This window comes from Tympanuchus pallidicinctus, unplaced genomic scaffold, assembly GCF_026119805.1.
Source record: "Tympanuchus pallidicinctus isolate F22 unplaced genomic scaffold, pur_lepc_1.0 scaffold25, whole genome shotgun sequence".
NCBI lineage: Eukaryota > Metazoa > Chordata > Aves > Galliformes > Phasianidae > Tympanuchus > Tympanuchus pallidicinctus.
In genome coordinates this window covers 4209828-4235306 of record NW_026294742.1, presented here as the reverse complement: position 1 = coordinate 4235306, position 25479 = coordinate 4209828, and the positions used below count along the sequence as shown (strand labels likewise).

At 38.9% G+C, this 25479-nt stretch overlaps 1 protein-coding gene across 1 annotated transcript in view; it reads right to left on the bottom strand.

The window, feature by feature from the left end:
- Nucleotides 1-25479, bottom strand: part of SPECC1L (sperm antigen with calponin homology and coiled-coil domains 1 like) — a 54138-nt gene that overhangs the window by 4300 nt on the left and 24359 nt on the right. Inside the window, exons 7-15 of the mRNA XM_052690009.1 lie at nucleotides 25165-25340; nucleotides 24198-24361; nucleotides 22492-22583; nucleotides 18507-18597; nucleotides 16600-16683; nucleotides 15803-15959; nucleotides 12794-12896; nucleotides 2226-2342; nucleotides 1804-1863 (exon numbers count right to left, since the gene is read on the bottom strand). Of these exons, the coding sequence (XP_052545969.1) occupies nucleotides 1804-1863; nucleotides 2226-2342; nucleotides 12794-12896; nucleotides 15803-15959; nucleotides 16600-16683; nucleotides 18507-18597; nucleotides 22492-22583; nucleotides 24198-24361; nucleotides 25165-25340 (1044 nt within the window). The remainder of the gene's footprint in view (nucleotides 1-1803; nucleotides 1864-2225; nucleotides 2343-12793; nucleotides 12897-15802; nucleotides 15960-16599; nucleotides 16684-18506; nucleotides 18598-22491; nucleotides 22584-24197; nucleotides 24362-25164; nucleotides 25341-25479) is intronic.

Genomic DNA, 25479 nt, shown 5'->3' with positions numbered 1-25479 from the left:
GCTATTTTCCCACACTGTAGTTCTTATATCAGCACTTGGGAAGAAACTTCCAGGTTTCAAATCCCTGACAAAGCTTAATGTCCAGGAGTTGCACTGCCATTGTGAGCAAACACAATGCTGGTGTAAAGGCTCTGATAGGGATCAAGGAAAGTGTTATTTTTAAAACACCTGACTTCGCTGTGTTATTAGTTGCTAACTATGGCAGCTTTGTTAGAATTTAGATTGCTCAAGCATCACTTGAATATCGTTTCTGATACTGGCAACTTCAGTTGAATTTCTGCAATTAATCACAAAGGCCTGGGATACTCTCAATTCCCTACCTTCAGGAGTCTTACTTTCACTGTAAATCCTATCATGTTGAAAGTTAATTCCTTTAAGGCAAAATTTTTATAAGACACACAATAACCAGTAATTGGGAACAAAAAAAAAAAGCCCACATTCAATCATTTATAATGCTGACAAATTAAATCTAAACATTAAAGTCTTAACTTTTACATTTCAGTGAGCAAAAGAAAACTTACATAGCTTGATGTGTATTCCTGAAATTCCAACAAAACCAAATCATTAGAAAGTAGAACAGAGACAGAAGAGAGTTAATGGATCCTTGAAGATAGTATCACAACTATTTCTCGAATTATTCTCAAAAAAAAAAAAACAAAACAAAAACAAAACCAACACCAACTTTATTATTTCTTAAAATACTGAAAAATGAGTTTTGGTGAATCTTCCTTTTAGGAGTTTATCTCATAAAACCATTGAGTATCCCAAGATGGAAGGGACCCACAAAGATTACTGGCTCTGCACAGGAGTGCCTATAAATTAAAGCCCATGTCTAAGAACATTACCCAAATGAACCCTTCTTGAACTCTGTCATCAGGCTTGGAACCCCTGCACTTGGCACCTCAAGCACTGTGCTCAGTTTTGGGCTCCTCACTACAGGAAAGACACTGAGGTGATAGAGCATGTCCAGAGAAGGGCAACAAAGCCGTAAAGGTTCTGCAGAACAAGTCTTATGGCGAGGAGCTGAGGGAACTTGGATGTTCCATCTGGAGAAGAGGAGGCTTAGGGAAGACCTTATTGCTCTTAACTATCTGAAAGGAGGTTGTAGCAAGGAAAGGGTCGGTCTGTTCTCCCATGTAACAGTGATATGACCAGAGGTAATGACCTAAAGTTGCACAAGTGGAGGTTCGGATTGGATATTAGGAAGAATTTATTCCCTGACAGAGTGGCAAAGTATTGGAACAGGCTGCCCAGGGAAGTGCTGAAGTCACCATCCATGAAAGTGCTCACGAAACACATAGATGTGGCACTTATGGATATGGTTTAGTGGGAACAGCAGTGATAGGCTGACAGATGGACTAGACGATATTACTCTTTTCCAACCTTAATAATTCTATGATCATTCTTTGGAGAAGAATCTTTTCCTATTATCTAACCTGATCTTCCCCCAATGCAGCTTCAGGCCATTCCCAACCTGCCATAGGCTGTTCTGCTGTTGCCTTTGCTGCAGCAGCTTGAGTACAGGTCTTTATCCCACTCATTATTTTACTGCAAAAAACAGTATTAGCTTAAGTGGCTGACAATATTGGATTTATGCTAGACTGACAGAGATTAAACAAAACCACTGATGGATGTGCTTACCATTTATGTATTTTTTTTCAGTCAAGTGTGATACTGAGACTATAGGCTCTAGCTGAGCTCATCTGCTGTTATTTTTGCTTCAAAATCTTTCAAAAGCACAAAGTGGAATAATTTATTTTTTAAAATGAGATGTAATTTGTTCAGTATGTGTTTAAAACTCACCAGAGTGGATTTGATGCCAACGCTTTCAGCTGCCTGAAAAGCCAAAGTGAAGTTTCTCCTCTGCATGAGATATGAAAACGTATCAGAATCCAAGTAAATACTACTTCATAATAAGATGGCATTAAAAAAGTTTACAGTAAAACTGCTAATTTTGCCTCAAAGTGAGTCTGTAATTGGACCATATTAATTTTAAAAGGGCAACAGGAATGAACATATCCTAATATCACCCAAAAGATCTTACAACATTAAGGTTTTAAAAAGAATAGCTATAATGTAGTCTGAAATGTTTCAATTATGATTTCTAGTAAGATCATTTTTCTATTACTTTAATTAGTTCATTCTTCTTTTTTAGCTCATATTAGCTATATAGATTCTATATGGACATGAACATATATAATAGAATGGGAATTCTAACGTCATACCTTGTCCTGGCTGTTTAGCTCTTGATAAGGAATATGGGCTGGGAGGTAAGTATGGAGGACTGCACAGAAAGCCAAGCCATCATTCCAGCTGCTGCTGAAGTTTGTTATGTCAATATTCTTAAAAGGAAAAAAAAAAAAAAAATGCAAACAATATTAAAATCATATTTTAACAAGTATTAGTTCAACAAACACCTTAAAAAGGGACACACACAAAAAAACAACTTTGAACAGCCCGACACTGGAGTTCTGTGGTAAGGAACCAAAACACCTTCTATGGTAAATTAAAAAACAAAAAACAAGCCATGATAAGAATGTCAGGTAACCTTACACGGGTTAAAGAGAAAGTGGCTAATACTTAATTTCCTATAGTGCAAATACAGTTAAAAAGCATAAAACGATAGGCTAGAAAGGGTATTAAGAGTATAAATTTCTTACAACTGTACAGAGCAAAATATAAAAGCAAACAAGTTAGGGACGTATGTCAGGGCTCTTTCTAAAATCCCTGAAGTAGACCACGTGGTTTTACCTCTGTTAATACAAGACTTTACTTCTATGCTTCAGCACTGAAGCAAAATTTCTAGTTAATATTGATAAGGAACAAAGTTTTATCTGCTAAATAAAACATTTCTACATGAAAACCTACACGAACAACAACACAAAGAGAAATTAAATTGTCACTGTAAATAAAGATGCTCCAACAGATTTAACAGGAACCGTGGCAAGGAATCAAATATTTGTGACTGAAACTGAAATTGAAAAATGCAGCCTTGCACTCCTGATTCTTTGGTGACACTCAGTGACACTGCTAAACGCCACTTCTAAGAACACATGCAAGACTACTGTAAAAAAATTCAGCCCTGTCCGTACGAATCAGGAGCAAGATGCCTTGCTGGCCCTTCAGGTCACTGCTTACTTGACTGCTGGCAGCCCAGCAGTGGCAGAGCAGCTCAGTGGGCAGCAGTTTAAACTTTAAACACCAAGTCACTCGTTGACCTGACAAGAAGTTACAGACATCACTTATCTCTGACAAGCACTGAAACTTTTCATTCATCTAGTGGAAAAATGAATGTGGAACCAATGTTAAGCTGCAGAACACTCACAACTGAGGCAGCTGAATTTCTTGTCAAAATGATGATTTGGATACAAATGGAAGACGACCGCAATCCCCATCTCCAACAGAGGGAAAATAACCTCAACAAAACTAAAAGCAATTTCTAGAAGAACGCGAGGGAAATCTCCATTTCCCGCTCAACTTTCACTCTTCTTACACAAAGTCTGCACGATGCAGGTTGGGGCTGCAGTGATGTAAGAGTACGTGCTGGGACTCACAATGCCAGGGCAGCGCTCTGAGCCCGGCCGGCTGCCTGCCCACAGAGGAAATGTCATTGTTGGAGACCCCCAGGCTGTGGGAACGTGGTCCTCACTGCTTCCTCGAGCCGCAAGGGTGGGAAAAAATAAAAAAGAAAAAGAAAAAAGAAAGAAAATAGCTCTCCCTCCTTTCTCCTTGAGGGACAGGAAATTGGATTTAAATTAATGTGTGTTTAAAACTTTTTTCGATGTTACTTGAATTAGGCAAATAAATGCAAGATGCAGTAGGAGACTAAGGGAAAATATCAGCAAGGAGGGATGCTGAAACACTGCTGAGTCTGATTAACAGCCTCCAACACATCAGTTGGCTTAATGGTGGACATCCTTTCAACAATACCTGCTAATAATGACAGAACACATAAATGTGGTATAAACCACAGCCTGCGAAACCTTGCATACAATTTGTGCTTTTTTGTTGTTGTTTTGCTGTTGTTGTGACTTTTGTGCTTTTGTTTTCATTATTTTTGGTGGGTTTTTAAGACTGATGGGCTAAACAACTGATAAATACTAGCCATAGCCCATCAACTGATGCTGTACTTTATGCAGTACAGAAAGAACTGCAATGAAGATTCTGTAGGAAACTGAAGCTTTGTGCCTGGCTATAGGGAGAACTGCTTCCAGGCTGCTCCACTCATTTCAGAGCAGGCTCAGCAGTGTTTAAATGAAAATGTTAGAGCTGGAACACCAGCATCACCCAAGATGCATGTCACTGAAGACCCACAGAACTGGGCTGAAGACAGAGCACATGATTTTAAAAAATTCTAAAAACAACAAGGAGGCAAGGAGGTGTGCTCAGCTCCAACCAGAACACATCCATAAAAAGAAAAAATAAATAAATTAAGTTTACTCCCTCACCCATAAAGGGCAGCAAGAAAAACAGGACCAAGTTGTGCTGAAAATGGTAAAAGGAACTAAAAGAGGAGAAATTTCCTCAGAGATGATAGCTGTGTAAAATTGAAATATCACTTCAAATATTAATAACATCTATGGAACGTTATATTTGGAATATAAACATTGGAAAAATGAGGCCATTAAAAAAGTTCACCAACACATTTGGATGGTATTCAAGAACTTGGAATCCCCTGGTTTCCTACATCATCCTGTAGGGTCCAGCAATTATTATTAAGATAACAAGCAGAAAACAAATCCATCATCCAAGAATCTTAATGAATCCAGAGGAGCTGCATTAAATACAACGGAAGGAAACAATTAAAAGGGACTGGTCTCTGTTTCCAATTCCTCCAAGCATTATGAATGGTTATTAACTCTCAGATTGAAGAATTGTAATATTGGTCAGGCACCAATCTAAAAACTGGACAGACTTATTTAAACTGGAAAATTCAATCTTTTACACGGGGCTTTGAGAACATAACTGGCACTTTTAAATACGGTATAATTTTATTTCCCAAATGCTTTTAACTACTTGTGTTTTTCCAAAAAGCTCGGTGGGCATAATGAAATCAATCTTGCATTAAGCTCTTATTTCTCAAAGAACTGACAGTAAACAGAACATCGACCTAACATCTCTGACATAATTTCTCCTTTGTTACTGCTTTTATTCAGTAATTGGCTCTATTAAGATAATTCTACTGGAATCTAGTCCGGAATTTTTCTCAAGCCATTTCAGACCACAAAGTATTAAAGCAATTGGAGGGCATGCTTTCAGATAAATGAGGAATGAGCCTTTCTAAAGAGAGGTGAAGTAGGAGGAGTTTCATCAGTCCTTGTCCAACAACATTTAATATTCAGCACAGGAGTGAAATCACTTCCAGTATTACAGATTTTTGGCAAAAAGCATTTCTAACACTTATGATAAGCCTGAGTCATAAGGTTATGGAAAGCACTTGCCAATCAGGAATGAAAATCAGAGTTAAAAAGTTTTAGAGACAAAGTATGAGCAAGAATATAACATTTCAAATAATCAAAGAGACCAAGTTCTATAGCCTGCCCTACAGCCGAGGCAAACAGGGGAACAAACAATGGTAAAGGAACACCCACAGCAAAACACATTTCAAGCATGACTCAAGCTCCTGTCAGAATGCAAAGAGTAGCAGCAGTCACCTCAAAATGAGTATCTTCTTGTGTGCACATAAGAAAAATGACTAAGAAAATTCTTCCTGAAACTCTGATTCTACTTGTCTCCCCTTCACATCGCATTCTGCAGCTAAGAAAGCTATGGAAATCATGGTTCCTAACTTACAGTTACAAACTAAGGGCAAAGTTTCCCTAATTCTCTCTTCAGCGGATATATCCACATCTGTCTTCCATCTCCTCAAACTCTGAATACTCCAATCTGAGCAGAAGAGCATCCTGCACAGCAGCTCCAGCCCTGCCCTGCACAGGGAAGCGAGGTTCCCACATCTTCACTCAGCGCGGCTCACAAATGAGCTAGGACACAGGCAAAACAAAAACATGTGTCTGTGCCTCTGTTATATTAGTTAATGAAATAAGTGGCCTGAGAAAGCATAACGTGATTCTGTAGAATAATGTATGAAATCATTAAAGAGATTTGAGGTTTAACTTCACAGACCTTCGCAGGCTTTTTGCCATGGCATCGAATTACTACTAAAAAGCTTTTAAAAGCTTTTAAAGATGCACAGAAAAGAGCATCCATTAAAAAATTAGAAAGGTAAACTGCTAAATAAGTGTTCCTGTTATGCTTTCGGAAAGTCTTCTAGAGTTCTCCCTAGTCTTTCTGTGGTATTAATCAGCATCAGCATTCCTTCAGTAGGAACAGTGCCTGGTAATGCCTCCTGTGTACAAAGCTGTGACAGTAGCACCTCAGCTGTGTTCTCTCCTCGACTTTTGTCCATCTCTCTTGGATAGGTTTGGCTCTCCCAGTGAGGACAGCAGTGTCTGTTTCCAGCCACACCATACCAAAGCTCTCCTTGGAAAGAAGTCTTTTTGACTGCACATGTCAACGGGAAGCAATGACTCCCCAGAGACAAGGAGACCCACTTCTTCCTACAGAAGGCTCATCCACATTTAGAACTGGGGTTAGGTAGGAGGGGCTCTCATACTAGGAACAGCTGGATCCATACCCACCAGACAGCTCCTTTTGGAGCAGGCAGGTCAGCTCATGTTGGTGGAAAGGGAACTGCTGTAGCTCAGCCTCACCAACAACACAGTCCTTCCTGTTTTCCAGCTGTACCTTTTGCAGGTAGTAAAGCAAAGCACATCACCTCCTATCTGGAGCCACGTATTTAAAGACTTTCCCCCTTCCCTTCTTATTTAGCGTTTCTCAGCCAGTAACTGTTTCTAATACCAGACTCAGCTTGCCACTGGGCTCGAGGCTCCAGACAGCACAAGCCAAAGTGCAAATCCTGAGGAAAAGGCTGCGATGTCCAAGCTGGTGGTAATTCCAAATTCCTGCTGAACCTTGTACCACCTCAGACAAGTGTTACTTTCTTGCAATCAACAAAAACTGCCATCTGCTCCCCACTGAATCAGTCTGCACTGATTCCCAAATCGTGCATTAAAGCTGAGGCTGGGAGGATTTCAGGCAGTAGGTGACAACGTCCAAGAACTTCTGGAACAGTCCCAACCATGGCCTCCTCATTCCCAGCTCTTGGAAGGCAGTAAATAGGAAATATAAACCATCAAGTGCCTGAAATATCAGCCATAAAAGTTTCTTTTTAGACCAAAGATACGTTATTTTACAATTTTGGCAGAAAGAAAGACCATAAAAGGAGCAATCATCCTCAAAAAACTGTAATAGCTTCAGATTTTAACATATGAAGCATTTACAGAGATAAAGACAGCTCCATAATTTGCTCTAAATTTTGTCATAATTAAGTCTAGCAAGCTGACATTTCTCTTGTATCAGAATCCAAATCAAACAGAAAAAGGAAGCATATCCTTCCTCACTAATTTTTGGCAAAAGCATCACTGCTTAAACCAGGGAGAGAATTGTTCTGGCAGTCAGAGTCACTTCAATGAATCAACCAGACAGTGCCAGAGAAAGCCTGTGTATGCTGCAACCATTACCTCAGCACTAACAAAAGTGCTCTAAATTCAGCCTATGATAATCCATTTTTCGGTTTATTGTAGCCACACAGGGACATCAGTAAAAAAAAAAAAAGGTACCATAACTGAACACACACCTCTATCTGAAGACCACTACATGTCTGACCTGAGCAGCCCCTCCGTAACCTATCCTCAATAGAAGCACAACCACTAACACCAAGGGTAACCTGCCAAATCTCTTGGCCTCGGGTAGAACCCTGAGCCTTTGCTTTTGTACATGAAATTGAAGTGAAGAAAATGTGACGCATGTGCACGAGAAAAGATTAAAATAAATGTCATTTGCCTGATGTGCACAGAATAGATGATCTTTTGATACACTGCTCATTTGTTCCTCCTCTTCTTTCCCCTCTACAGGACAGAACAAAGGAACATATTTTAACTAGGTATCATTCAGTTGTCAAGAAATCCTCCCCCTCCACCCTGCCATGTCAGATACTTCTCCAGGTTCACAGATAATGTTCTTTACAAAGCAAATGTTGGACTTAAGTTAAAAATGAAGTTTCCATTTCAAATACAAGATGTATTTACAACTACAGATATACCTCAACAATTCCATATTACATAGTCCACTAAGAGCAATAAAAGCCTGAGAACACTGAGCTAAAGCCCTATTTCTTATATAATTTGCCCCAAATATCTTTATTTGATCTCCCAGCAATTCTCACTGGAAAGCCAAACTCACACTCACTCATGCAGCCAGTTTCAATCTTAAAGTTACCAAGAAACCAAGACTGAACCCTAACAGGTTCATTAAATACAGTGCACAGACTCTTCAATAGTGTTAGTCTATAAATAATTTTATACCTTCCTGATCAAACAACACATTTTCAATAAGGGCTCTAATCAGCTGTACCCACATCACAATCATTTTGGATGGCAATTATCCCATTGTGAGCAAGTGCAGTAGCATCCCCAAATGTTGAACATCACTGGGGTACTGAAATACAAAAATTCAAGTTCAGTAGAACTCTATTATTTATTGCTGCCATGAAGTTTTTTTTATTTTTATTAGATTATAACTATTATGTTTTTAAGATTTTTGTTTTAGGAGACAAAAGTTAGGCAGCATTGAAACAATTAGAGGACAGGTGCTTTAGGGCTACATTACAGGTGTCTTTCAGTGCACCTGCAATTAGAAAGCATGGAAAGCTTCAAGAAAACTAAAAACACAGCTATATACGGTCTATTCTTGCAGCTAACTTGTGGCAACTGCTTTTTGGTACCAGACCTCTGAGGTTAATACTTTCTCAGAATGCTGACAAAAATGGAAAATATATTGTAATATTGCTGTAGATAAAAATGGGCACAGGATGTGTGTGTCCTGTTTATTGGTCCCCTGCTTAACATGGAACATGCATGCTCACATCCTTTTTTGCACTTTTATTAGTTATGTACTTAAAATGAAAGTAGCAGTACTTCAGCTGGGCTAAATGCTCTGTAACAGCTGGACAGGATTGCATTATGCTTTGAAGATATCTGGAATTTATGACAGTTTTATGACACTGCACACATTTTAGAGAAGCCAGGAAAATGCAGTACTTGGCACAGAACTCTGAATCAGCGTGTCAGCCCCTGAACCAAGCTGACACATGGTCAGATGTGACATACGGTTTGTTGTTAGCTTTCAGCACAAAACATCGTGCTGAAAACTGATGGAGACTCATTCATCCTTTATCCAAATCCTCCAAAAAAACAAACAAAAAAAAAAGAAGTCCACAACTCATCTTAAGACACCAGTTCTCCTCTTTCATGACTTAAGGATCTGTTGAGTGCTGAAATCAACTCACACTAACTGAAGTGAATGCAATGCTGCCTGGACTGAACAGCCTCTAGATGAAAGTTAATAAAGAACCTGTCTGCTGCTAGCTCTGCAGTGACCTTCTGCAGATTGCCATTCCCAAAGCAAAGCTTCAAGGAGAAGTTCTGCCTGCAAATAGCATTCAGACAGTATGTCTGTTACAAGGAACAATATAAGAGAAAATGCCATACAGTTTCTTGTTTCAATAACAATTTCTTATTTTCATTGGCTGTTTTGGCCTTTGTTTTTTATTCAGGTACTCCTGAAAAGAATACCAGGTTTGGTGATACAGTTAAGCATTGTTTCGTGACGAAAATATTTCTATTCATTGCTTTCCTTCCAAATTTGCTTAAATAAAACAAGAAAGTTGCACAATGAAGTAATTTATTAACCATTTTAGAGTAGTTATTATTTTTTTGTAATGCATTCATAGCAGAGAGAGATGTAAGATGGCTTTAAAAAATATACTGCGTGGTATTCCATGTTTGTCAGAAGGGAAAAGAACAGTTTGACAAATTCCTGTGAATGTGTACGAAGAGTTCTAAATAAAATCCTCCCATCATAATGGGCTGAAATTAGAGCTTCACAATGCCATAGTCTTTGAGTTGTGTAGCATTCACAACATTTCAAGCTTCTAAAAGAGACAGATAAGACTCTTAATCAAAAGCTTGAAAGTAATTTCCTGGGGGGATAGGAGAGCAGAAGTAATTCTTCTTCCACTTTATTTCAGCAGACAAAAAAAAAAAACCACCAGTTGCTGCAAGCAATTAAACAGTACTATATTCTCCACGAGCATCTTATGGATACAGGAAACCTTCTGTCTGTGAAGCAGCACAGACCTTGATTGTGTTTTTTTTCCCCCATTTAGTATTTTTAAATGGAATAAAAATGGAATAAAGTGCAGCTCAAGAGCTACAGCTGGCCTTCACAGAGAATCATGTTGAATCATATGCTGCTGCTTATTAATAACAATAAACCAACCACATGGTTGTTTCTAACATTTTAAGCAACTGGCAGCTCATCCATAACTCTGTACATTAAAAACTTTTTTACTCATATCTGGTTATCTGTTCAAGTTCTATTCATTGTTTCTTCAACTGTTTTCCCAGTCTGAAGTGCATAACAATGTCTGGAATGAGAGCTAAAACACCACCAGGAGCAAGCATAGCACTACATCAGAAACGAGGCTTAAACTCATGTGCGTGGTTCCACCTCCATTGGTGAAATATGAACAGTTGGAATAATTCCTCAAATATTTTAAACACACGTTTGTACAGAAGGCTACATCTTGAGAGTCTCCAGGTGAGGTGAAGAAAAGAAAACCAAAGTGTCTGTATTTGAAAACTAACAAAGATGTGAACACAGCTTTCCCTGTGGCAAAGACATACTTAATAAATATTGGCTTTCAGAGCAGAGTTTACTTGCACATCAGTAATTTTACAAGATCGGCATTAGAAGTAAATTGCTATGATGTTAGGAGGACAAGATGCACGTATGGACAGGGATCTTCAGTCACCTGAGCTCTGCTTGGCTAACGTGGCAGCTCAGACAGAAGCTGGCTGGCAGTCAGCTTGCAGGTAGCTCTAAAAGCATGGGCTGGCTCCTGCCCAGGTGGCGAGCCGAACAAAAGCAAGCAGTGGTACAGGAGAAAGGTAGAACTTACACAGATGGGAAATGCTGAGGATAGAAGGGATTGTCACAGAATAAAGGACACTAGGAGGAGCTGGAGGTGTGAAAAGGTACCCTGGCAATATCTGGGGGGAGAGGGAAGCAGAAGGAGAGCTAGAGTGCCTGAAAGAGAATTGAATGAGGAAGGGAGATGTTCCTTGTTCTGATGCTTGTTTACTGCATGTTACTTTTGAAACCACATAGTTTTAACACAAAAATAAAAACCACTGAAGGCTCTTCTTTCTAGACCAAGGTCCTTATTCTCGTAGATAATGGTTTTGAGACATCAAAAACTAGATAAGCACTATTCACTACGAATGCAATGTTAGACACGTTCTTATCATTACACCACTTACACTGCATACAACCAAAACTGAAATTCAGGAGATGCTGAAAATAAATGAATTCTATACAACAGAGATGTAGATAAAAATGAGTGTGCTTAAAGCAGAAGACATTCTTGTCCAAAAAAGTAACTCCTTATAGCCTCATGATTTTATTCTACTACTCCAAGAGAAGGCATCCATTGCTTATGCAGATGCTATATGCCACAGTTTCCAGCAGTAACATAATCAGAGAACCTTACTATAATTGCTGAAGTATAGTAAGAGTCAGAAGTTATTCTTCTACTAGTGTCTATAAAACTCAAGAAGAGTAATTCGAAGCAGCAATCTATTTAAGCAGAAGAAAGCTAAGAAAGCTGCTTTACATTTTGCTTGTATGTGCACACAACTGTAGAGTGAAAAAATTGGCAGGCTTTCTATTACTTTTCCTAACCAGGTGTTAAATTTATGTATACCTCACTTCAAGGCACTATGAGAAAATACTTCTGTATTTTGTTTTACAGGATTTGTAAAGAAATATAACATCCTGCCTTTTTTAAAATGTAGGGAAGGAGAAAAGCTCTGTCCACAAAGCAGCTTATCCTCAGAAATAGCACAGTTTAGCACTAGACGTGCCACAGGAAGGGGGGGAGGGGGATTATAGCACAAGCCTCTCCATTGTACTGAAAGAAGACTTTTCCTATGGATGGGCCATCATCCTGTTATGTGGCTCTGAACTTCCTCCTGCATTGTGAGCCTCAAGTCATGGAAACAGTACAGTTCTTAAACTGAGGATTGTGTTGGGAATTCCAAAAACTTTCAATACAAGTTAACCAAACAAATACATCACGGTCAGATTGTTAACATCCTGGTTTAGTTTGCTGAAGCCACCATTCTTTTGAAAAAATAATGTAATCAGGAGAACTCTGGATAGATATCTTGCTACTTCTTCCAGGTTCTGATATCATTCAGACTAACTTCAAAAACCACACTAGAAAGCTAAATACAAATGCAAGACAACACATTTGTCTAAAATCCAAGGCATCTTACTATATCTGCATTTAGGAAACATTAGCTTAAAAATTAAAACGCTGAAGTTTCAGTTTCAAAAGTGCAATCTGTAAAAGGCTGTTGTAAAGCACCTCAATAGGAGGTCACCTGCCCCCTTAAGAAAAAAAACACATTAACAACATGGAGCAAAGTGACTAAGGAGCTATTAATGTTAGGTTAGAACTTGTAGCACGTGTTCCAAGAAGAGAGTACAGTACATACCAGTGCCATTGCAATCTATGCAGTCAACTGTGGAGCAGCCTGGCTTATGCCACTGGCAGAGTCTAATTTGTTGCAGCTACAAGTATGCTATGTTAAAACAGCTCTACAATTACCTGATATCCTTCTGTTTTTTTCTGGCACCATTTCAGCAAGGCATTTCTCTTCGATCCTCCATATTCTCTTGCAAGGGCAGACAAAGGATCTTTCCTTTCTTCCCTAGGAATGAGGGAGAAGTGCAACTTATAGCTAATTATTTTTCATTCACAACAGATACACATATTACAAATGCTAAAAAAAAAAAAAAAAAAGCTATCATGAATTATTGTGACTGAAAGTAGTAAGGTGCAGCACTAGTAAGAAAAAGAATACAGAGAGATACCTGCCAGACTTAAGAATTACTTTGGTGAAATACTTTCATTAGGAAACCACGTGTGTTTTTCCCCCTTAAACTAAACTTCTTCTAGGTATTTCAATCTCAATGATATTATTTCCTAACAGTTTGGAAAGTAAACTCACAATATTGTAAGTTCCAGCTTGAACCATTAAGCTAACTCAAGTGACTTTATTTTGTATTTAGAAAGAGAATAAACTGATGTTATCTCTTCTGCAGCTCATGGCTGATTACAAGTGTCACCTTGAAGCAACAAGTTTGCATATTAGCCACATGTCATTACTAACAGAATACTTGCCTGGGATCTGGACTTCTCAAAAAGGACAGGGGAGATCTACTTTGTTGATCTGCTACATGATATACTGGAACAAAAACGATTCACCCTTTTTAAAACATCAAAGTTCAATTCCCAATAAATGCCCTCTGTAATGAAGATATTGATGAAAAGACTGCTGTTATGCAACTTAGTTGCTGGATGCAAAGTGTGCGAGCAGTTGCTCTTGTTTTTTACACAATCACAGAATGTGTGAGGTTTGAAGGGACCTCTGGGTCCACATGGCACGACCTGTGCTGAGGCAGGACCTTCCACAGCAAGGTGCCCAGGCTTATGTCCAGGTGGCTTCTGAAGATGTCCACGGAGGAAACTCCACAGCCACTCTGGGCAGCCTGGGCCTTTGCTATGTTACCTGCACAGCATGAAGTGCTTCCTGATGGCCAGACAGAATCTCCCTGGCAGACAGTTCCCCCTGAACCTCCTCTTCTCCAGTCTGAACAGTTTTTACTGTCTTGGCACTGGTAGTTTTGTGCCATCTTCAAACTTACTGAAGGGTGCACTCTGCTCCATCACCCAAATGGTTAATGAACACAGCTAACAGAACCAGTACAGAACCCTGAGGTAGGCTGTGAGCAAATGGCTTCCAGCCAGACTTCACCACTGAACTTCTCACCAAGCCCACACAGAACAGCCTGATTATGAGAATCCTATGGGAAGAGCATCAATGGCCTTACTCAAGTCCACCTCAGAGGAGATCAAAGAAGGTCACCAAAACAAGTAACAATGGGGCTGCATTTTCCACCTACAATCAAGATCATGCAACTGCAGAGAGAGAGCTTCAGCACAGAGGTTTGGGAGAACGTTCTATTAGAACTCAAATTTAAAGTTCCCTCTCTTTACATTAATCCATGCTGTTTAGCTGTGAGCCGTACAACCTGTCTTCAGATTCCAGTAAATGCACATGGTTTATCTTGAGTCCTCCCAGTTAAGAAAACATTGCTGAAGGAAATAAAGTAGTGTAAATTGTATGGGGACAACGAGAAATATTATGACAGACAAATCTTATAAGTTAGTATATCAGGTCAACTGAACTCCTACCCAAAATAAGCCAATGAAGTTACAGCTAGAGCAGAGAACAGTAAGCTGCAAATGTTTGTTTTAGTGCTTATTTTACCACAGCGTTCAGAAAAAGGTAGGGGAGAAAAACCTCCATTCCAAAACCACACAAGTCCAGCAGCAGTGTCATGAGGAGTGTTCCCAGAAATCCATCTCTCACTGCACACACACTGCTGCAGACTGCAGTGTTGCTCCTGTTGGAGAGCTGGGCCTTTCAGTCAGTGCTCAGGCAGCACAGTATCACAGCTGTACAATCACACCATGAAATGACACATCATCTGCCACGGTCTGCAGGCTATCATCAGTGCAAGTTTATGTTATCAGTTCACACTTCGTACACAAGTCTTTGAATCTTTTTTATTGCAGGGCTTACCTGGTCTAAATTCTGGTACTAACACACACATTATTCACTGCTGCTGGTAAAGTAACCACAGATCCAAACTCAACTTACTTTCTGAAAGGAGAGCAGCAGCAAGGCATGTTTCAACTGATTTCAGGGAAACATTTTTATCATCCCCCACAGTTGTAAATAGCTTCACAATTTCATATTGTAATTATTACAGACTGCAATGATTCTGAAGGCTAAGGATATGATATTACTGCTGTACAAAAACTGTCCGTTCTGTGCTAAACAGACCTGAGAAAATAACTGAGTCTCTGTCTGCCAGTTTCCCAGTGTAAGAGGCAGGGATAAGAACATACTTTACTTGCGTAACATGAGGCTTAAATACTTTGAACTCCTTTAACTGATAACATTGATAAATTTAAACATTTTCCTATCTGTCAAGACTTTTCTTTTTAACGTGTAACAAAAAAGAGGTGCCTGGCTAGTGTTACCTAGGCTTGCATTATGATTTCATGTGTGGTGCAAACGACCCAGGCCCATTGACTCCTGGCTACTCAGAAGGCTTAGCACTGTCTGGAATTAAGACCTAGTTGTGCTGCTTTTCTTCAGCTGTGATTACTAAGGCAGAAGTTTATCATGTGTTCTCCCCTGGACCAAATCACTCTGAAAGGTTTGTTCAGCATGCTGGAGCTCACTTCTTGGACTCAGCTTTACAGTATTTTGAGCAGATGTGATGTTATTATTTAGTGGCATTGTTTAGTTTGGTTTTCTAGTGTAGCATATAGTTCTGTCATTGAGCCTATAAGCTCTAAAAACTATACTGAGCTGCAGTGAACTTCAGAAAGCTTCACTTTCTGAAGTTCTCAAAGGTTACTCAAGATTGTTTTCAAGGAGAGGCAGTAAAATCTGCAGTCTTCCTGCCAACATTATATTCTAGATACTTGCAGACAGCTACAAAATTAAAATCTTACTTTATCACATAAAAGGGCTTTTACCTTATTCGACTTCTGGTTGTAGGGGTGACTGATGCTGTAGGGGAGGATGAGAGGGACAGCTGTGGTGAGGTGGTACCCATTGCCATGAGAGATGCTGGAGACCCTCCATCGGGTGCACTGATATCCCGTTTGATTTCTTCACTACTTCTTCGAGACACTGTGTGGTAAAAAATGTCCATGTATTTAACATTGCCAACATTAAATCCACTGCTTCAGAAACCACCAGTGGAAATCCATACATGACACATTTACTTCACATTTCCTATCTAAGAAGTACCAAGGATTTAGAGATCAACAGTACTGATAAAATTTGTATCCGAAAGCAAACAAAATTTGATGAATGCATCTAACAGCATATCATTACTTGCACTGGGAGAAGGACAACGTGTTTCCCTGCCTCCTTATCTCTGTTTAAAGAAAAAAAACCCTACATTTAAGCAGTAAAGTGTAACAGCCAGCTACAGTTTCGTGGAACATATTCTTCTAAGCCAAAATTACTTCTAATGCAAGGAAAGGGTGACATAGAAGCTGTCTGTTACATGCAACAATAAGGACCTAGAAATGCAATTAAAAATCTGTTCAGTTTCACTTGATGTGATAGTTATTATTTTTTAACCACCAGACTTATTTTTTATTGTTTAATTTTTCTGTTGTAAGCTACTCCAAAAATCCAACCTATTGACAAAATCTTAATGGTGTGAACATAAAAGGTCTCTCTTGAAAAAGTAAGACAGATCTGGAAGTACACGACTGAAATCAGAGTTCCTAATTTTGTCATCTAAAAAACGTGATATTACCCGAAATAGATTTGGCACTTTCCATTGCAGGAACTCTTGGCAAAGATGCTGGTCTGCTGGTAGAAGACGTTCTCAACAGATGTTCTGCAGAAAGAAGACAGAACACTGTTTACAAAGATGCCAGTTAAGCACAAGTGATCAGGTACACGTTATGAATACTGCCTACCAGTGCCTGAGTTGGGCTGTTTTACTGAGAGCAATATATCCTTTTCTATACGAAAGAGGCCTAAAATTTGCACATTGCCAATGTAGTTCACTCATGTATGATGATACATTCTTAATCCTTTTACAGTATGGCCTCTCTTACACGTTCAGCTGCCCTAGGCTACTGTAAAGGAATTGTTAAAGCTGAAGTCCAAGCAAGGAATCCCCACTTAGAATGCAGCAAAAAATGCTTGATGTGTCACTCACAGTGTGGATTGGCAAAGCACACTGTTTTGTCTGTTATGTGAACTTATTTTTGTTGTTTTTGTTAGTTTGGTTGATTTTTTGTTTGTTTTTTAAACAAAATCTTGCTTTCTTGTCTCCCCCTGCAGTGGGATCCAAGAGGTACCTTAACAAACCATAGGGAAGCTCTGTTCTGCCCACTGCCACTGAGTGAAATCAAACTGCAACAAAACTAATTTATGAAGCATTTAATCAGAAGTAACACCCTTTTGGTTAAGTACCCTCCTAAATAAGTATTCCTTCAGCTAACACCTTAAGCTGTGTGCAAATGTTTACATATTCCTGTTGCTGCAGAAACACACACAAGGCAGTAGTTTGAGTACAAAAATCAAGAAAAGGACAAATTGTGATTCAAAATAAAATGCTAAACCCATTTCAATACTTGACCAATTATTAGGATACATTGCTAATAAAGATACTTTAAAACTATATACAGTTATGAACAGGAATTCTGTCTGGCACATTCTCTGTTGGAATGTAGTCCTGCTCCTGTGTTGACTGCAATGAAAACGCAAAAACTACATAAAGCATACCACTCAATTTGGGTCCAAGCTTATGTCTACTCATGAACTCTGTAACAATTAAAGAATCCTAAACTATCTTCTTGGAAGGGCATTTCAATATTTCTAAAAATGTCAATGTTTCTAAAATTAAAACTCCAGCTGCATTGAGCAAAACTTCAATATGCACTGAACAAAAGCAAGAAGGAAATCTGGCACATCCAGACCATTACAAAATGTTACACGCACAAAAAGTACCCTTTATAAAGCATCAGACCTCAGGAATACCAAATTGAGAGGAAATATTCAGTCTGGAGTCATATGGGTATTATCTTGAGAAACATCTACAAAAAAAAAGCCTAAAACAGGCATAAATCAGAGAGCTACGCCCAACACATGATAGCCATTCATTCTCACAGGAAGAGCACATTGTGAGCAGTGCTTTTAGAGACAAAACAAAGTTCACAGAACGGGGAATTATTGGAAAACAGATAAATCAACACTCAATTTAATTCCATTCAATTTTTCTTCTGACTCCTGAAGATTCAATATTTATGAAGTTTATATTTGGTTATTCACATGCAATACAATGCCAAGTATCATCCCAGTTTCTGTTTGGAAAAGAAAACCCAAGCACAACACATCATATGGCCACAGAGGTGAAAACAGCAGCACAAAGTCATCCTGAATGTCTCACATCTTGATTTTGCAAGTATCAGTTTATGCACACATGAAAAACAGATTCATGCCCCATTATCTGGACAAAAATGTGGTTGAAGATTCACCGTATTTGATGAAACAAGTAAAACCTTTTTGTTTCTTGTTTTACATTTAAAATATAATGAAGTCAAAATAGTTCACTTTAGCCCTGTACGATACAGTAATGCTTTAGATAGTAAACACTGTAAGATATAGAAAAGTAGCACTGCTAAATAAGTGCAAACGAACTCGAGTGATTACCTTGAACAGGGATTTCAGCATAGCTTGGTCTTTTGTCTGTCAGTGTAGCAAGGGGTTTAGAAGCAGAGATTGGTCCGCTTATAGAATGCCTCTGAAACAGAAAACACAGTGTGCCAAACAGTTTGATATATACAAACCCAGTAGAACAGAATAAAACACACAAAACACAACTTCTAAACATGCTTTCAAGAGGGCAAAAAAATGAAGTGCCTTTTTTCAGGTGTTTATCCTGAACTCAGTTTCAACCTTTCAGAGAAGCTTAAATGAGTCTTATCTTCATGAGATAATAAAGCTCTGATGTTTCTCACCAAATCATGTAGTCAAGACAGATAAATCCAACACTGCGATAGAAAAGTTCACAGTATCTATACACTGCAGCATCCTATAGCATAGGATTATAGGGCTACTTATCTAACATTTGGAGTCTAACTAATACTATGCTTTTGTGCTCAAAATCAAATGCAGAGCAAAGAGCTGCCAATAACAAAGAATCCAAGTACAAAATACAGTATGGAGAATTTTATCACTTTGTATATCAAAAGTCTTGTATGCATGCAGCAAAGACTATTCCCTTAAACATGTAAATGAAAGTGACTGTAACCATGAGCCACACACAGCTCTCCCTATAACAGCTTCCCACAAGAATTGGTATTTTAGGTTTTTGTTACCTTTAGAGATTATTTCATTTCCTTCAGGTTCTGGTTTTTGTTTTTTTGTTTTTAATAATAAAACATTGCATCACAGCGACAGCCTCTTTGTTTCTAATAAAGAAGTAAATAAAGGAAACGATAACAACAGTAAGGTGATGAGGCTGGATAACATCATGCCACTTGGCCAGCTTTGGCACTGTCACTACGAAGGCAGAGCAGTACAGAGCTTGGCCAGGAAAGGCAGGTACACACAGAGCAGGCACACTGCAATGCTTTATCACGTTCTCAGCTTCCGGGTATCACTGAAAAACAAACATCCTTTACGGATATTGGCAGAAAATGACCACATTACTCAACTGATAGCCTGCTGTATCTTGGTCCTGTCTCCTCGTTATAAAACAAAATGTTTGTTTTGTTGCTTTTTACTCCTATTGACACTGCAGACTGAGCTTAACTTCGCTATTGCTAGTTCCTCGTTAAATATCTTACTGCTACAACTATCAGTAGTAACATACTGACTCAGGAAATGAGAGGAAAATGAGCCAGCTAATACGTTCATACATCAAGTTCTGCCTGGCAATACTCTGGCAGTAATAGTGCACAAGTGTCTCATGAAGAATTACTTTTCCTGAAGCATTTTACAAGTATTAGAAACATTTCTGCTCAAGTGAGCTTCTGTTGAAGCTGCAGATGAATCATTCACCATTTCTCTTACATCTGATGCACAGTGAAACATGTATGGATCCTACCAATTCCTTGATAAACAGACTTTGTTTTCCTTCAACTAGTAATGCATTCAAGCTTGTTTAACTACTAAACAACAATTTTCCTTAACACCAGTGACCAAATTCCTCAACACTAAATAAAACGAGATCCAAAGTTTTCCCATGCTTTTTGAGGCTACTCATGGAGACTCCCAATGGGACAGAAATTACTGAAGATGCTTTACAATCTGTTCTCCTGGTTTTCATTCACCCCACGCTGAGGTCTAGCAAAGTAGTACTTCAGATGAGGTGCAATGAAGAAAATTGTTCACTTAGATGTTTTTATGCAGTAGTCTCTGTATAATGTAATCACAATAAGAGATAAAATTAGGGTTATTAAGATCATCACCAGTTACTTTCCCACAGCCATTTCTGGCCTCTGCTAGCTGCCTGTTACTCTCTTCTTCTCCTTTTGTAACAAGAGTTAACAGCCCCAGAAGAGGAAAAGGCACACAAGACAGAAAAAAGGAGAACATCTGACACTTCAAATTTGAGGCAGAACTATGGCAAGAAGAAAAAATCCCTTCAACTATCCTGCTTCAGACTCTTAATTGGTGCAATCTGCTGTAGCTGTGACAGAAATGTGACCCTCAGCTACTATCCAGGTATCTATTTCTGACCACTCTGCACTTCAGTAGGTACTTAAATGAGTACCTCAATAAGATGTTCTGCCAAATTCAAAGAAAGCACAGCCCTTTGCACACCAAGTAGTTACACTGTGGAAGTTTGACACTGAATAGGCTGGAGCCTGAAAGCTTCTTGCATGCTCAAAACAGAACTGGACATTCACTGGTGAGCAGGGAATCTGAAACCACATCTGCTTCTTTCAACTACAAAACCAAAAAAGAAAGTACTTGGGGAAACCAGCAGTGATAATTCTCCATCCTTATAAATCTTTCTAGGAAACTGCTTTGCCACTTGTGGGTTAAGTTTTGCTGTGTTCTACATTCTGAAAAGCAATGTATTTATGTGTGTTTTTCCCAGCTGTTTTGCAATATTGTTAAGGTCTGGTATAAAACCACTAAGCTTTACTATGGGCTCAGACCCAAAGCTAGAAAGGGGTTTTTGGCTGCTTGTTTTCCATTTCTCAGTAAGTGCCAACTCTAGTATTTCCTGTGACAGCTTTTAAAATCTGATGATAAGCACTGCAACAATCATACAGAGAACAACCCTTCCACCTTTACTCAAGATCTTAAAGCATAGATTAGTACTGTAAGGTGAGAGATTCTATAGATCAACTCATACAGAAACCACTTATAAAAAGACTGCTTTACAATTGCAAGAGAGCAAAAAAACCCCAAAAAAACACAAAACTAACTTCTTCTTACAAGAGAATGGAAATAAACAGAATACAAAGGAAGACCAACAAAAACAAAGCACCTACCAGAGAATGTCACATCTAAATACTTTAGAAAACTGTCATCAAGAGTGACAGAGCTCAAAAAGAAATTATTGAAGTAACACACTGAAGACAACAGGAGGATAACTGACATTAACAGCATAAGGTGCAACAATTCGTAGGGGTTTTTTTGAGAATCTGGAGCCATCTGTGTCCTTAAGTTTGTTTGCTTTTGCTGAAATCTCTTCAAGCAGCTAGTGTGACCATAAAAACAGCAGCCATCTATCAAGCTGAGCATTAATGTATTGATGATACATTCTTTAGTGTAGTGTTGTCTCCTTTACCTAGACTCCTATAGCAGCTGAACACGTGGACAAAGCTTCAAAGGAGACACAACAGAACACACAGTACAGTCAGCAGCTGGACAAAACTCTCAGCCAGTACGAAATGAACACAGATAATCAGTTTACAATGACCCCATTCCTCTCTGGTCAGGTCTGGTAAGAAAAGCCCATGCAACGTGGGATACATTTATACTGATGACTGCTGACAGACTGCATAGATCTCAGTCCACTTCCCAAAGGAGGTAACTGCTGCTTCCATGCAAGGCACAAGACTAAGAGCTGATAAACAGCGAGTCTAAAACTAGGCAATGTAGATAGTTTTCCTCTCATGAGGAATCTTATGATTCCTCAGCAGTACAGGAATCATAAGAATTTTTAACAGGTACCAATAACCTCCAAATTATGTTGTCATATCTTGTATTTACAATAGGGTTTGCCATGCAGGACTCCCTAGGGAAGCACAGGGCAGGCTAGAGCCTTCTGCAATTTCTCTTTCATTGCAGTGCTTAAACAGACATCATGCAAACAGGACACATAACAAAACACACCTATGTTATGATTACGCCCCTAACAAGAAAATTAGCTTTTAAGGAGATATGTTCACATGGACCTGAGCAGTGGGGATCAAGAAGGAAGAGACATAGGCTGTATCTGAGCAAAACCACAGCATTTTTTCATTTCTCAAATACAGCTGCCTAAGTGCCATTTTCTCAGAGGTCTCCTTGGGGGAAATATGCTTTCATTAGAATGAACATTTTAGTAGCTGCTTACTTGCAGCATCATTTTATCATTATGTCCCCATAAAGGCAACCAACATTTGTACATCACTGCCTGCAGGTTCACTTGCTCTTCTTCACAGAGAATTAAATGCAGCCATAAAATACGTACCTGCATGGGGGATACAGCAGCAGCTGGGGGCGTCTTCATGGGACTCGGGCTCAGAGGAGTGCGAGGAATTGTGGCAGCAGCAGGACTTGGAACTGGAAGAAACACAGCCATCAGGAAGCAATGCCCCATTTTCAATGAACAAGCAGACTGGCTGCATGTAGCAAACTCTCCATTTGTGTTTTACTCCCCTAATTTTACAAGATCGCATCTTTAAAAACTGCAGGTAGAGACAGCCTGCAAAACCATTTAGAAGTATGCCATCACAGTCACTCCTCCACAGTTACTTTCATTTTCTGTACTGAATATCTCAGTCACAGTAAAAACATTTCTAAGTTTACTAAGAGGTGTACAAAGCTAAGCTATAGGATGCTGTTAAGCTGGCAGATGAGAGCATAACTAGTTCTCTGATCTCCAGATAACTGAAGACATGGCAGCAGGCTTCTGGGTCTGCCAATAAGACAACCCCTGTATCTGCTTTCCAGCTTTCAGTTCAAGTCCCATAGCTAACGCAGACCTACTGTTGTGTAACACGCTTTCTGAAATTTTGAATTAAACAAATACCAGGTTTAGGAACACATGAGAACAGAAATACTGAGCTGGCGAGTTACTCATCTAATTCCATAACACCATGATTAGGCATAAATGCTGAAGAAGATAGATACCAGCTTAAAATAAAAGGTGAAAAAAGGTAGAAAGGCTTTGCTGTTTTACCAGACTAATTTTGTCAAAAGAGAACTTTCTTGAAGAACAGATTAAAAACCTTTTAAGTTAACTCAATGAAAATTTAAAAATGTAAATATATATGAAAAATGAGAACACAAACTGAAATTGAACCATTTACAGAATCGTCAAGTAATACAGAGGAGCTTTTATAATAAATATTCAGGCAATAGGTATGGAGAAATAGAACTGTTGTGCACAGAACACTTATTGCAATATTGATAATATAATCTACTTTTAGCCAAGCCTTTCTGCATTAAAAACTTAGTGACACTATCAAAAATGACACTCAAGGCCAAAAGGCTCGAGGCATGTAAAATATTTCCATTACCACTTCAAATGTCATCACACCTAAAATCCATCTCCTATTTTAGGGTAATTACTCAGATTTCTTATTCTGCTTATCCTTAACAGAGAACAACAATGGCTGTTTTCACAACCAGAAAATTACAGTCTATTGTCTCAACAGTGAAACCCCTCTCATTTCAAAAGATATCCTTTATTTATTTCATGGTGAAATAACTGGCTGGAGGTTGTTTTTAACTTTTATTAGCACCGACTACAAGAACATGAGTTACAAAATGAAACAAACTCAGTTCTGGCTATTGCATGCATTTAAGTATGCTTAATTCAGCACGTAAGTTCGCAGCTTAACAGAAAGGCTGAAGTCAGCTGTGCTTCCAGCTACAATTATGTTGTGTGAGTTTCCATACTTCCAATACGAGGCAGCACAGAATCAAAGTGTGTAACATACGAACCACTGGCAATTTGACAGAGAAGGAAAACTAAGGATAAAAAACGATGCTTGCCCTTAGCCACTGGGAATAACCTGTCGTGCAACCTAATGTAGGTTGATTTGTTTCAGCTATCGCTTACGAATCACGACGGCACAATAAAACAACTCATCCGTGAACTAGCTAAGCCATTAGAAGTATTCATGTCCACACATCCAAAATCAAAACTTGGCACTGGCTGCACATAGTTACCTTGGGAGGCACTGTCAAAGGACTTGATGAGTGTTTTGACAGTCGGAGTTGGCTCTGAGGAGGTGGACGATCTGCGGCTCAGGCCCATTCCCTGTCTCAGAGCTGCCAAATCTCTCTCTACAGCATTCATGTAATTGTACACTCGCCCGCGTTCTTCTTCCTGCCTGAAATCAATATGCAGCCTGTTTAAGGCATTTAAAGCCACCTTAACATACAAAGTGTTAAAACAGGAACATAAATTTGAAGTCAAACTAAAATCTGTAGAGAAAAGAATTAGCCATTAACCCAGTTTCCTTTCCACTGTGATTTGGGAACAGATTATCATCCTACATTATCAATTTAAATCAACAAGAGAGCTTAAGCACCAGACAAAAAGTCTATCAAATCAATACTCCATGTAAGGCTTAATTTCTGTTGATTTCTGTTCCTTTCACATACACAAATCCACACACATGCATGTATGTATTGAAAATTTAAGGCTCAAAAATTCCACCATTTCACATGAAAATAATCAGCTCAGAAATAATTATGAGTGGAAAGAAAACAGGACAAGATATATGCAAAACAAGGGTTCTTCTCATATAAAACAACATCTGTATTTATCATAGCAAAAGCCCTGGCTACTAAGGAGAAGTACTCATGATGCACAGAAAAGTTGACACTGCTTATTTTCCATACTGAGGGTAGATAAACCAAGTCCAGACATTAACTGGGAAAAAGCCTCTATGAGAAACAGGTTTATACCAAAGTGCCAAACTAAATATTCTTGGAGGAGGAGCATATAAAGGAGAAATAACTTTTTCATTTCCATTTACCTACATTACTCCTCAAAGCCTGCATAAGGCAAGTAGTTTACAGCGAAAGGAAGAATTTACAGTTTCCAGAGTCTCAATAACACATGCTGGATTTTCAAAATCAGATCTCCCCCCCCACAAAACAGACAAAATTCCCATTATCTCTTGCATACTTGCGTGACTTGATTTCCTCCAACTCTTTAGTGAGCTTCTCATTTTTCTCCTGAGCTTCGTGTAATCTTCGCTTTAGGTCTCCTATCTCTTCCTGGGCCTCAGACTTTATATCATTTGCTATAACCACCGCAGTCTGGAGATCAGCTTGGAACTGACGCCATTCTGCTGACTCCTCCTATAAGCAAATAAAACGTTAAACTGAAAGCAGCAGCAAGAATTTTGATGTTAAAAAAAAAAAAGTTATGCATATTATTCATATTTTCCCCATGTTACTACAACAAACAATTTTCAGGAGTGATTAAGGCACTCACCAC